Below are 14,386 nucleotides of genomic sequence, written 5' to 3'. Positions count from 1 at the left end.
CTCGCTCTTCTCGATGGTGTCGGAATTCATCCAGTCTTTCATGTGAGTCGTCTAAAAGAACTTCTAGGTTCTAGTGACAATACAGTTACGACTGAAACTTTGGTTACTTCTGAAGAATTATCTTCTAAACCACATCTACCAGAAAGAATTCTCGATGTTAAAATAAAAAAATTACGTACTAAAGAAATCCGAGAATTTAAAATAAAATGGATGGATAAATCAATAAAAGATGCCACATGGGAACGCGAAAATACTCTTAGAACTAACTTCCCTAACTTTCCATTGCAAGAGTGCAATGTTTTAAAGAGGGGGAGTATGTTACGGGCATGACCATATAATATCATGTGGTAAGAATTTACCGTAGTATTCTATACACGTGGATAAGTGTGAGGGTTAAACGAGAGTGTAAAGAAGGGGAGGATTACTTTTAATCCTCGGGATTGAGACAACCCATTAGGTCAAGTGTGAACTTGCCTGGGGGCCTTGGGTATCGCTATAAATAAGAGGCCTAGCTACCCTCATTTGAGGATCTTTTGACTACATCGAGACTCTGCTCGTGTGGTGGGTCAACTCTTGTAGCGAGCGCACCAGCACCAGGTACGACTCGACGCCACGGCAGTGGTATGGGACGCCGATCGAGGCTCGAGTCCGTCTCGATCCCTTCGCTCGGGGGTGGTCGGGTGGATCGGCACCCTTCTTTCTCTTTCTCCTTTCTACCTTTCATTTCTTTATCCTTATCTTAAGCTTACTTTAGTACCGAGATCTATAATAAACCGTATCGTTACAAAAAATCTATGCTCAACAAAATGGTTTTAGGGATTTTCAAACTGTTAAACTGTAAAACTGGGGTTTTGGTTTTCAACTTGGGTCAAAATTCAAATTTTCAAACATTTTTTTAATTGTAAATTTTCAATATTCCCAAATTGTAAAGATTTTCTAAAATGTTATAATTAGGCTTCAAACTTAAAAGGTTGTTAAAAAATAATAATCAAGAAAATAAATTAATAACCAAAGTGTCAGCTCTAAACCATTTAACCATTTAAACCATGGTTTCAATCCGTTTAAACCAGGAACCGTTAAGTTGATAAAGGTTTAAAACAAACCCTTGACTCCCAAACATAACCATTTATAAAAAACATGAACTTGAACGGAACCCAACCAAATGGCTAACCCCCAAATTGAACCTTTTACAAAAACTTGAACTTGAACTAAACTGAACCAAACTGTTAAGTCGTTAAGTTGCAATTTCGTGGTTTGGTTTAGTTCAAACTAAATCGTTGCTGATTGCCACCTTCATACCCAAACATATGTACACACACCTATTTTTTTTGAATAAAGTTTCACCTTGGTATTAATGGAAAGATGCCCAAAGGCTACAAATAACTCATACAGTAAAATATAACCCTTATACCCACATCAACCAACATGTCATGTAGCAAAAGCCCTCATGTAGGGTCCTGCCAAGACGAAGGCTGGAAAAAGCCATCTTGCTGGAGCATATCTCCACTTTATTCTCTCCCCAAAAGCGATGAAGGCCTTTGCCTTTTTCCAAGTTTCTCGAAAATGTTGTTGCTTACGAAACAAAACATCAGGCTTACTAGTTATTGCCTCATATTGACCTCTTAGAGTTTGCAGGAGCATCAACCATATCTCCTTGAAGAACTTTGCCACATTTTGTTTGACATTTTGAAAGACACATTTTTGTTAGGAATATGTCACTCTTATGGGAGAAGTCGACAGTTGGTGTCTATGAGAGAAGTCGACAGCCGAACAGAGACAAGCCGAACATTGGATGGTCGGTCAGACCAATTATCGAGTCGACAGGGTTGTCGACTGCTCTGAAGGAGGCCCATATGGATGTAGCTCAGTTGGTAAGGTTGCCCAATGGAGACCAGGAGGTCATGGGTTCAACCTCGACATTCCACAGTGGCATCTAGTGAATCAAAAGAGATATGTATGAAGTATGTAATGGAGAGGGGAGGTAATTGGGTTTCAAAGGCATAGTGCCATGTAGTGTAACAACTTACCACTAGGGTAAGTTACTTACAATATAAAAAAAGAGAGTCGACTACATCATGGATACCCCAGATCAAGGAAGAATGCCCTAAACAAAACCTCATTGATGAGAAATATCGTTAGACTGAAGTACAGATTGGAGAAAGCATAATGGTGCCCATCAACACATTTATGGGGCTAGTAAATCAACTTGTCACAGTCAAGTTTCCCCTTGATGATGCTATGCAAGCCCTTCTACTGTTGTGTACCCTGCCGGACAGTTGGGAGAACCTAGTGGTGACTCTCAACACCTCGTGTCAATAAGAGAACTTGTCTAGATACAAATGGTAAAGACAAGCATCTTGAACGAGGAGATGAGAAGGAAGGACAAGGGTGTCCTGTCCTAGTCAGAGTCAAATGTGCCTCAACATCCGGGTAGAGGAAGGAACAGACAAAGAAGTCTGCAAAGAAGGGACAAATCCCATGCCAAATCCAAGTCCAAAGGTAGTGTTACGGGCATGACCATATAATATCCAGTGGTAAGTTTTACCGTAGTATTTTATACACGTGGATAAAGTGTGATGGTTAAACAAGAGTGTAAAGAAGGGAAGGATTACTTTTAATCCTTGGGATTGGGACAACCCATTAGGCCAAGTGTGAACTTGCATGGGGGCCTTAGGTCTGGCTATAAATATGAGGCCTAACCACCCTCATTTGATACCTTATCGACTACGTTGAGACTCCGTCCTTGTGGTAAACTCTTGTAGCGAGCATGCTAGTACCAGGTACGACTCGACGCCACGACGATGGTATGGGATGCCGATTGAGGCTCGAGTCCGTCTCAATCCCTTCGCTCGGGGGTGGTCGGGTGGATCGGCACCCTTCTTTCTCTCTCCTCTATTATTTTTTCTATCTATATTATCCTTATCATATGCTTACATTAGTAGCGAGCTCTAACAATTGGTATCCAAGATTTCATTCTAATGTTTCTTTTGTTGATTGTTTTTGTTTTCTTCTTGATGGATGGTGATCGATCGAGCTTGATCCAGATAGCTATCAACAAAGGAACTTCGGTAACTCTTTCTTGATTTTTATTTTCTATTCTTTCTTCTCCGAATCTAATCATATATAGTCAATATATAATTTTTTTGACATTGATTCAATTATGTTGTAGTGGTAATAATTGGTTGTATAAAACATATACATATGTGTATGAGATCAATACCTCATTTGACATATATTTGATATGTGATTTGTGTCGTATGCGTACGAGGTTAATACCTGAATTGCGTATTACGTTCACCTTTATTTTGGATGTTTCATGTGCGTTGAGGCTATATGCCTCGATTATGATTTTTTTAATATATGCATATGTAATCATGTGTATACGTATTTAATCGTCTACATGTGATAAACATAAATATGTGGATTTTTTTTTTATTACGTGATTTTGGATTATCGAATGTTGTCCTTTTCGGGGAAAGGATCTTGGTGGTTGTGCTCACATTTTTGTGAGAATGATGTAGTCACATCCTTTTTCAACAATTTTGTTTTTGTTGTCATCCCCGTTGGTCACTTCGATTTCACTAAGTGTTATAACGAAATGATCATAGCCACAATGATGTTGAGCACATAGGGCTTGACCCACTTCATGTGAGGTCACTCCTATGATACACGCATCCAACATCCCTCCCTCGTTACATGGTTACGATGCCACCATGAGATCATCATTACGGAAGGCATTCGTAGTGATGTAACCATGTGATGGGCCATGTGGGCCTACTACGAAAAGAGGGCTCGTGTGGCTTGACCATTAGGTTGCACTTTGGGGCAGGCCATCGTAATGATGAGACTTGAGGTTGGTTAACGTACCAACATAGTTTTCTTGTTAACGAGGGGGAAATAAGGTTTCTAGACACATATGTTTTCTTTTAAAAAAGAACATATATATGCAAATGCCTTCGCATATCTCTCATACGCATAAACATTAAATATTTAAGAGGAGCAAACCATTTGGTTAGCGCAAGTGTTTAATGTATTTGTTCTCAAGGTCTTGAGTTCAAATATGACCAAGACCATACAACATTGTTGATACATATGCCTATAAAACATGTTTAGACTTTAGGTCTAAGTGCACTTCGGGGTCCTCTTAATAGGACTTAAAGAGCCGAAACCACATGGGTGGGCACAGAGACATAGTTTATTGTTAACATTTTTTTGTGTATAAACTCTTCATAACGCGAACATACATGGTTGAGCCTCGCGGAGCTGCCATGAAAAAATCGATATAGAGATCAAGGAAAGACATTCATTTGTCACTGCCATGGTTTTTAAAACACCTTTGTGTTACCATAGTAACTTGATCTTGAAGCTCTCATATACGTCTAGAGGGGTATTGACGTGAGATCATGATATCGATTAATGTTTGCCCATGATATGTTTACATCACGACATGAGGTTATGACTATTTGTCTAACCTTATCCTATTTCCGTGCCAGAAATTATCATTCAATGGCTCATAATAATGACCCGATGGCATCCGCCCAAGCAGAAGGAATTCAAGGAAATCCCCCTGGGCCAATCCCCATTGACTTGTATATTTTACAAAAACAAAATTTCCTTAATTCTACCTTGCATGAGATTTTTGAACGTCGGTAATCTCATAGTGCTCTTGAGGCACGTGTCATTAGTATACAACATGATACTAATAGACCCAATGAGCGTCAAGGTGAACCATCGTTTGTTGTAAAGCCGTTTACGGGAGAAAAAAAGGAAAGAACCAAAGAAGCAATCTGCATGTGGCTAGGCTGATGGGAGTCTCATTTGGAGCTATATCCCAAGCTAGATAGTACTAAGATTGCATATGTCGGTTGAGGTCTAGGGGGTAAGGCCGCCACCTAGTGGCGTGGGCTCTGCACTAGGGGAAATTGCCCGATACCGGGACAAACTTTGTCACAATTTTCAAGAGTCAATTTCTACAACATCCATCTCGAACCGAGACAGCACAAGCTTTGATGAACCTCTCTAGCCGGAAATTTTCCTCGCTAGAAGACTATGTTCACCATGCTAAAACCCAAATCCAAAAATCGGGTCTAGAAGGGGACAATTGGTCAATAGCTTGTTTTGTCAATGGCATTCCCAATTTGGATTATCACTGGATAATGCACAATACGGATCCAAAATCCTTTGAAGAGGCCATTGAAATAGTTCTTCGTTATCAACGCGCTTCGAATGACCATAACAAACTCGAAGCGCCTCGGACCACGCAGTCACAATTCGCTGGGAAACGCAAGATACCCAACAAATTCATGGATTGTGATTATAAGCGACAAAATCCTTTTTGCGTATTCTGCAAAAAGAAGGGTCATATAAAAGAGTAATGTCGAAAGCTCCAACGAAAAGAGCACAACAAAAAAACCAAATTTGTAGAGCATAAACGTTAGATTCCTGATGTCCTTGAGGTCTATACATATCATTTAAGTAATTGTAAATATTCTTTCCCTCACTATGTATTGGGACCCAATGATTTACTAAGTGCAAACGGGTATATCAATGGATGTCTGTTACAATTCTTATTTGATTCAGGAAGCTCACAGAACGTTGTGAATGATCGTTTGGTTCAGATATGGGGAATCCAACCCACTATAAGTGATCACACCTATAAGGTGCACTTGGTTGATGGAAGAGTACAATACATCAACGGGGCAATTCATTCATTAAGAATTTCTATTGATACTTATATAAAGGAAGTAGACTTCCATGTAATGAATCTTTGTACCACTGATGTAATGTTGGGTTATCCATGGTTTTATAATAAAAGTTGTTCTTTATTTATTGATTGGGTTCACCATTCAATTACTTTTATATTGAACAATTGTACTTCTTTTATTCAATGTGTAAAAAAAAATCTATTTTAATTGTTTCCTCTCCATCAATATCCGAGTTGTCTTGTTCTTCTAAGTTATTTTATTGTGTACTTGATCTGAACATTCACATTTATAATATCGATAGTGTCTCGCGTTTGATGCATCGCTTGTCGGCAACAGAGGATTCTCAACCCTCTCATTCTGATACCATGTAAAAGTTATGTGCGAAAGTGTAGACACAACTGGTTCAGTCGGATAGCAATAGAAAGACAAAAACGAAGGTTTAATGGAAGCTTGTGAATACACGATACGTGGGAGAGACAGAGAGCAGAATAGTAAACTCTATTTCAAAAACTCTGTAAAACCTCTATACATACAAATGTGCTTTAGAGCACTTTTATACAAGTCCTTAAAGGACTTACATGTACTTCAATGCTCATACCGAGCAACTAACGCCAACTCCTAAAAATATGCTTATGTACTAGGCTAGGATCGTAGGCCTCTAACAACCTACCGGTTACACCGATCCGGATTACCATCCGGCTCCCTGATCCAACTCTTGGTTCCGGATGCCGATCCGGCTCTGGCTTATTCAACCGATCCGGATCATGTTGAGCTTGTCCGCTAAACAAGTTCCTACCACGTTGTTGGTTCTTGCCATAACCAAAATCTCGTACAATATATGCCTCTCCAACTTGTGAGGTAACCATAGATTTCCTACGAATTTTCCCACTTAGCAAGGCTCCACAAATATCAGTATGCACCAATTTTCCTTTTGGTGCACTATTACTGATGGTAGTACAGAAAGTGTCCCATGAGGCAAGCAACGTGTATAAAAGAAAAACAAATTTCAGCTTATCATCTATGGTCATCTTTTGAGCTTGCAACTGAGACCATAATGCATCAAACTTGTTTAGATGAGAAGCGACACTCTCAGTGTCCTTCATGTGAAGGCCATAGAGCTTTCTCATAAAAAACACTTTGTTTGTTGCAGTTTCCTTCTCATATGTATTGCATAACTTTTTTCAAAGTTCTTTGTAATTTTTACTGTCTAAAATAGTGAAATAAACACTATCTACCAAGTGCCGTCTTATAGTAGACATGGTTGGATAATCAACTTCCTCCCAATCATCATCATCCATGTCATCAAGTTTCTTTGCTTTACCGCCTAGTGGCATCGTTTCCCTTTTTTGAACCAGTACATCATGCATCTGATTCTTCCACAAAGCAAAATTAGATCCATCAAAATTGCAGATCTCAACATGATCTTTTCCAAGAAATGAATAGTTCTTGCATGAATTATTATAACCAATAGAAGTGCTGGTAGATACATCCAACGTTTCTGATTCCATGGGAGTGAACAATAGTATCAAACAACTGAATACAAGAACTCAAGAACTTCTCAACGGAATAATAAAAGCATCAACTGACCAACTTATTGCCCAAAAATCTCAAAGTAATACTAATGAGTGCATATAACACGCACCACTATGCATACACCTTCCAAACATGAACTACCGTTAGCATATATTTCTAAAATGAAAAGCTGTAGGCATCTGCTATGCCTCCACACTAATTCCAACTCTCTGCCAAATGTAGTGAGGGCTTCCACCACAACTTATTTCCACTGAAAAATATGTTGAACAAATGTGAGAGTTTGAATCAAAGGAATAGCTGTGGATAGCAGGTTGTTTTCTTCTTGTTGAAAGAAAAAGAAATGAGGAAGATGCCCAACAACAGATCAATGCTTCAACCAAGCGGCTCCATTCTACAACACTCGCTGCTACAATCTCCCAGGCTCCCTATTGCGGTCTCCCAACGCTCTGATACCACAGTTGTAAGTCGGTGGAGCAGAGAACCACAGTTCTTCTCAAGGGTCTGAATGTGGAGACAACAAATGAAGATGAGAAACTCTGAGAGCAAAACACACATAAATGAGGATGCCAATAGTTCTGCTCTATATCTTTTCAGCAGAGAAGTTTTTCCTCCAAATAGCTACAAAATAATAATCTAAAAGAAAAAAAGAGCACAAACCATTTTGGCCTTTTCACACTATGTACATGTACATGTAACATCATCTTGTGTTGTTGAGCAATCGTTTGTAACCTTGTGAATCTCAACATTGGAAGCCTCAATGCAATCAAAACTACACGATCAATCATATTGATCTAGTAGATTATAATAGCTAGCATATCTGCTTTTTTTTCATTTATTCTGAAAATGCAAATAACAAGTTTTGACTGGCCTTTAGGCCATTAGCATACCTGCCAAAAATTTATACAAGATGATAATCAGCTTTTTACAGCCTTTAAAGAACATATTTTGGAGATATTCACAATGTCTGTACAGAATCCTTGGCATTATTATTACACAGGCATCAAAAGACCAAATGAACCGCAATCAAACACATGATTTTAGAATGCATTGCTATCCAAAGGTGACAAATATGCATTTTGAGTTTGTATGTGGGATGAAACAACGATTAGTGACAATCCTTTGGTTGGATCGATTCACAGGAAATACACGATTTTATTTTATTTCATTGTCCGGTCGATTCACAGGCAAGTTGCCCTAAGGAAATGGGACAAACCTATCCATGAGCAGGTTTTGAATATTCATCCTGCCCTAATTCTTCCACCATTTGGAGAGGAATATGATTCATGTGGTAGGGAAGTAGTTCATCAGGCAGTTATAATGAAATCAGGTGACCAGATAAAAAGCATCATTTTATCCTCAGGAATCTATACTGACCGACACAAAACGGCACACTTGGTATATTTCTTATCTTGCTGCATTTTGGAGGCCTAGATTTACTTCATTACAGTCTGACTATTTTTGGCCCAACTTAACGAAATGGCCGACAATGTACGAGAATGATTCGTGCTAATAGATTAACAAATCAATTTCATCGTGTCTCATGTATGTAGTAGATTGCCAACCCATTAGAAGAGAATAAAGAAACCAGCATGAATTGGCCTGTAATATTTAAGTATAATCCCAATGGAAGGTCAAACCACTCACCACCCCCCTTTGACATTGATTTTCATTGTTCTTTTTCTCTGTTCCCATTTTTTGCTATGTACATTAGCTATTATGTATTGGAATACTAAGGAGCATGGATTATAACAAACATCCCATGGCCTCCAGACCCTCAAAACCTGGTGGTGGAGGCCATTCTTCCAGACTTGTCAGTACATTCAATCAAGTTCCCCTTGTGTGCATCATTTGGACCTCCTGTTTCTTGATTTGTGCTCATGACCTGCCCGTTCGCACCTCGGCCAACGACCTCTCGACCGATGTGTCGGCGCTCCTTGCATTCAAGGGGAATCTCACACAAATCAACTACTGGCTGCGATCGACTTGGAACGATTCCGCCACCGTGTGCAGCTCGTGGGAGGGTGTGGCCTGCAATGGTGTGCCTCCCCGAGTGGTGAATTTGAGGCTCCCGGGGAAGGCACTCACCGGAACCATCCATCCATCCACCATTGGAAACCTCGACGCATTACAGGTACTCAGCCTCACCCGGAACCGATTGAAGGGCCCAATCCCGCCCGACCTAGCCAATTGCAAGAGCCTTCTCACCCTTGCATTGGCTCAAAACCGATTCTCCGGCCCCCTCTCCTTCGATTTCTCGGCCTGGCCTCAGCTGCAATTGCTAAACCTATCCTTCAACGATCTTCATGGATCCATCCCGGCCTCCATCACTGGCCTCCGCTCCATCAGGACCATCGCCTTGCAGAACAACTCCCTGTCGGGGCGGATCCCGAATTTCACCGCAGAAGAATCCGTGCCGCAGATCTTCAACGTAGCCAACAATCCGGGGCTCGAGGGCCGGATACCGGCATCTTTATCGAATCAGTCTCCATCCTACTTTTCTGGAAACCCTAACTTGTGCGGGGCGCCATTGGCTGTGCTATGTCCAGGCGATCCATCCCCATCGCCATCGCCATCGCCATCGCCATCGCCATCACCTTCAGCATCTCCTTCCCGAAGTGTGGACGACAAATTGAAGCTGGACAAGGGAGTGATCGCAGGGATACTGATAGCAGGGGTGTTGGTTCTGCTGCTCATATTCAGTTTGCTCCTATGCCGAAGGAAAGCTCCATCGGCAGCCAACACGCAGGAAGCAGAGATGGTGGTGGTGGAGGAGGAACAGGGCAAGGCACAGACACCGACTCCGATACCGACACCGATACCGGATACTGATGGCGATGGCGGCGGCACCACGAACAACGCGGTGTCCGTGTCCGAGGAGGAGGCACGGAAATCGGACGTTGTGTTTCTCGGGCCCCCGGGTTCGGCCTCCACGTTCAGCCTCCACCAGCTTTTAGATGCTTCGGCCGAGGTTCTGGGGAAAGGAAGCTTCGGCATGGCCTACAAGGCTTTCATCGACAACAACAACCCCCACCCCGAGGAGGGCCCAGTCATCGTGGTCGTTAAAAGGTTGAGAAAGACCATGCTCGATCCCGAGGAGTTCATCCGCAAGGTCGAGGAGCTCGGTTCCGTGCCTTTACACCCTCATTTGTTGCCCATCCGAGCTTACGTTGCCGGCCATCACGATAACCTGGTCATCATCGATTTCCTACCTGAGGGCAGCCTGGCCGCCCTACTACGCCATGGTACGCCCAACCCTCTCGTCTCTCTCTCTCTAGTAAAAACTATAATTTTGTTAATGATATCTCACATTTCTAGAGTGCTTGCCCCTACTTACGATCAAATGAGACGATCCATCCAATGTACGTTGATGCTCTTCCATCACGACAACTAACCTCAATCATTTGAGATGATCCATCCAATATACGTTGATGCTCTTCCGTCACAACAACTAACCTCAATCCTTTTGGAACCTACAACATGTATGCAATGGATGTCAATGTCTTGGTCGAGATTCTCGTGTAGTATTGGTGCCATGGAAGCAATCCCATGAATACCAATCTATGAGATTCTCGTGTAGTATTGGTGCTATGGAAGCAATCCCATGAATACCAATCTATGAGCGCGTGCACACACACACACACACACACACAAGTATATAATGAATCATCATTGATCTTCCACAATCCCGATCTCATTTTCCATTTAGTATACACCACCAAACCAAATTAGAGAGGAAAATAGAGAGATCTTATAATTTGGTTTATGTTCACACTAGGTATATATATGCCTGGTTCGGTTTGGTTTCTTGGCCTTGAAATCAAACCAAAATGTTAATTACATAACAAAATCCAAACCAAATTGTTAAAAAATGACCGAACCATTTAGACCGAGACATTTAAACCAAATTGTTAACATATAAAGTGAAACCAAAGCAAACCATTTTAACACAAATCTAAATGAAACCATTTTTTAAGTCAAATAAATCTAACGAATTTTTGTACCCTATTTGATTTTAATGAAATTACGGTAAATTTGAGGCGTTTGTTATGCAATACTTGAAATTAAGACTGAAATTTACATCTCATTATAGTATGAGCAATTGAAGCCTATATCATGCAAGAGATGAAACTAATACTAAACTTTGTAAAATTGAAGCCTACTCTATAAAAGAGATGAAATTAAGGCTAATATAAAAAATTTGATTAGAATGTCTCTTTTTAGCATAGTGGACTACAAACGAGAGAGTTTGTTGATGGTGACAATAATAAGAAAAATGGCTTATACGGCTTTAAAAAGAGCATCCAAGCTGGAAAAAAATTTCACATTCGTCCTCCAACCAGAGCTAGCCATGACATTTCTCTCATGGTAATTGAAAATACTAGACCATTGATCAAGTGCACTTGTAAGTCAATGCTTATGATCTAGTGATCATTCACCCTATGACTAAACAAATTGACCCCAAGCAAGGTCCATCATGTGGCACTCCTTCCGTTTGCACTTGCACCGTCTCTCTCTCTCTCTCTCTCTTTCCACACAACATGAATAGGTCATATTTGACCTCCAACGACGATAATATAATCTGTGTGTGTGTGTGTGTGTGTGTGTGTGTCTTTCCACGCAACATGAATGGTACTAAACATGTTTTTGCATGCAATATTCTACAACATTACTAATATAAGGGACTTGCTCTAGTACACCATCACTCTTTTTAGTTCATACATATCTTAGTGATCACACAACATACCTAGAAGCAAGTCAGAAGGCTTACTATGAATTGGAGGACATATGCAATGGTAACACTTTACACATCGTTGCTTCAATTTGACTTGGCTCGTATTTTACATCGAGAGTCACTAATTAATTCCATACATGATATGATAAAATGATTCACTTTTGATTTCATAGGCCATATTTGACTTCCAAGGATAATCATACAATATCTCTCTTAAGTAGTAATGGCCTAATGGTTAGGGCCATTAACAATGTGAAAGAGAGATGATAGAAAGAAGAGATATAGATCGAAAACAACAAAGATCTATTGATAATGAATGATCATGATGGAAGGAAGAGAGAAAGAAGATACATACATCCATATCTACAAAGATATATTGATAACAACTCAACCACACTACATGAACAGGAAAGGAAACACCACAAGAAATAGACTCAGCACTATTACCACAACTGTACTCTCCTCCCCTTATTATAAAGGTATCACTTCCAAGATAACTTCCCTTGCTTTCTTTTTAACACTTTTTTTAGAACTTTTTCATCTCCTAGTTTTAGCTATGACACAACAAACTTCAAATAATCATATCTCCATCACCAGAGCTCTAAATTTAGAGATCTAAAGTTCTAAAGATAGCTGACTTCACGAGCTTTCTAACCCATATGTACACATTCTCTAACTCTCACACACTCTCACTCTCACACTTATAAAGGCAACGACCTTCTTGTAACTCACAACCCAATGATACAACTACACCTTACTAAAGTTTGCCCTAGTTGTATTTATACTTATACAACTTTATGGCTATTTACATACATAGCCCACATGGGGCACATTTCGACTATTTACAAATATAGTGTCCCGAGTTGGCTATATCCTCAATTTCGGTTTTGGCCTCAGTTGAGTTACTCATCAACTCGATTCTCCTCTTCCCATCTGGAGGGACCTGTTTCCCACACAACCGACCTACGAAAGGCTTTGAATTTTCGGATGCGAAGCTTACACATTTATCCCCAGGAGAAAAGGACCAAGTGGGCACCCCATGAAACAAAATGCACATTTCTCGGTTATGGAACCGATGGGGATTTCACATGTGGATGAGCTAGATCGAACTACCAATGTGTTTTGATACCATGTAAATAATTATGTTTGGTGGAATAGATTAGATGTGTGGTGTGTGTGTGTGTGTGTGTGTGCGCGCGCGCGCGAGAAGGGACACAAGATAGATAGAAGATAAAAGACTCAAATGTATATTAAGTTCTACCGTGTCGATGCCGACTATGGCACAATGTTGTGAATTGCTCACTCGGACTGAGTCGACATTCTGAGCTTAATATTGCCGAAATTGTTATTGATGAGAGGTCACATGAAAAGAGGGGCCCGAATTGAGAAGCCAACTTGTGGCTTCTTCGGTCAAGTACAGAACGTCCGACTCGACCATATTTTCTATCATCAATATATTCAGGTCAGTTGAAAGAGCTTTGATCGAAGGGCCAACAAAGGAGGTTGCATCAACAAAATTTACTTCCTTTGTTCAACTGACTTTGTGCTCAGCTTTCTGAACTTTTTTTGTTCTTGGCCTTGAGAACACGACATTTGGCTTCTATGTGTCCAGGATTCTTGTAGTAATTGCAAGTTCGAGTATCTCTAGACTTACTTCGACCTCTAGAGCTAGTCAACATTCGGGAAGAACTTCTTCCTCAATTGTTCGATCGGTCAGCCGAACTTTGTACTATGTAGGCATCACTAGTTGAGTCATGTATGAATGATTTCCTCGGAGCGCCTTCTGACAAGATGGAGTTCGTAATCTTGGAGTACTTGACAGTCGTAGCCGATGTGTTACTCACAGTCGTGACGAATGTTTCCCATGAAGGGGGAAGATTGCTCATTAACAAGAGAGCTTTCATCTCATCATCAATCGTCATCCCCTAAGCCAAAAATTGGGAATTGATGCTCTCGTATTCATTAAGGTGTGCATGGAGCGAATCGGATTCTTTCATCTAAAGATTGTAGAGGCATCGAATAAGATATTTATCTTTATGGCAACCACCTTTTTTTCATATGTGTCTGACAACATCTTCCATAGCTCATAGGCTATCGAACAAGATTGAACAGTATAATAGACTGATTTGGACAAATGCATCTGAATTGTGGCACGAGCTATACAATCGAGCTTCATCCACTCGTTTGGCTTGTATTCATCTAGTCTGCAATTTCATTCTCAATAGCGTCGATTTGACACTTCACAATCAGGCAATCCTGCATTTGCTCTTTCCAAAAATTGAAGTTCGTGTCATTGAACTTTCGGAGACTCATGTTTGACGAGTCGGATGTGGAAGCCATTTCTTTGACAAGAGTCGATTGGTCGAAAGTCTTTATTGAGGTGACTACCATCAAGAGAAAGGGTACAACCAACTGG

At 40.6% G+C, this 14,386-nt stretch overlaps 1 protein-coding gene across 1 annotated transcript; it reads left to right on the top strand.

The window, feature by feature from the left end:
* Positions 1 to 8,976: 8,976 nt before the first annotated feature.
* On the top strand, positions 8,977 to 12,237 carry LOC147856126 (putative inactive receptor kinase At2g26730). The gene is made up of 3 exons (XM_087329101.1): positions 8,977 to 10,304; positions 11,460 to 11,603; positions 12,144 to 12,237. Exons 1-3 carry the CDS (start codon positions 8,977 to 8,979, stop codon positions 12,235 to 12,237), a joined length of 1,566 nt encoding a protein of 521 aa, XP_087185227.1.
* Positions 12,238 to 14,386: the final 2,149 nt, after the last annotated feature.

Source organism: Azolla caroliniana, unplaced genomic scaffold, assembly GCF_043228905.1.
Source record: "Azolla caroliniana isolate FFs.n. ecotype wild unplaced genomic scaffold, voAzoCaro1.0.p SCAF_13, whole genome shotgun sequence".
Lineage (NCBI taxonomy): Eukaryota > Viridiplantae > Streptophyta > Polypodiopsida > Salviniales > Salviniaceae > Azolla > Azolla caroliniana.
The sequence above is the reverse complement of the archived record's forward strand: the minus strand, read 5'-3'. Positions and strand labels throughout refer to the sequence as shown.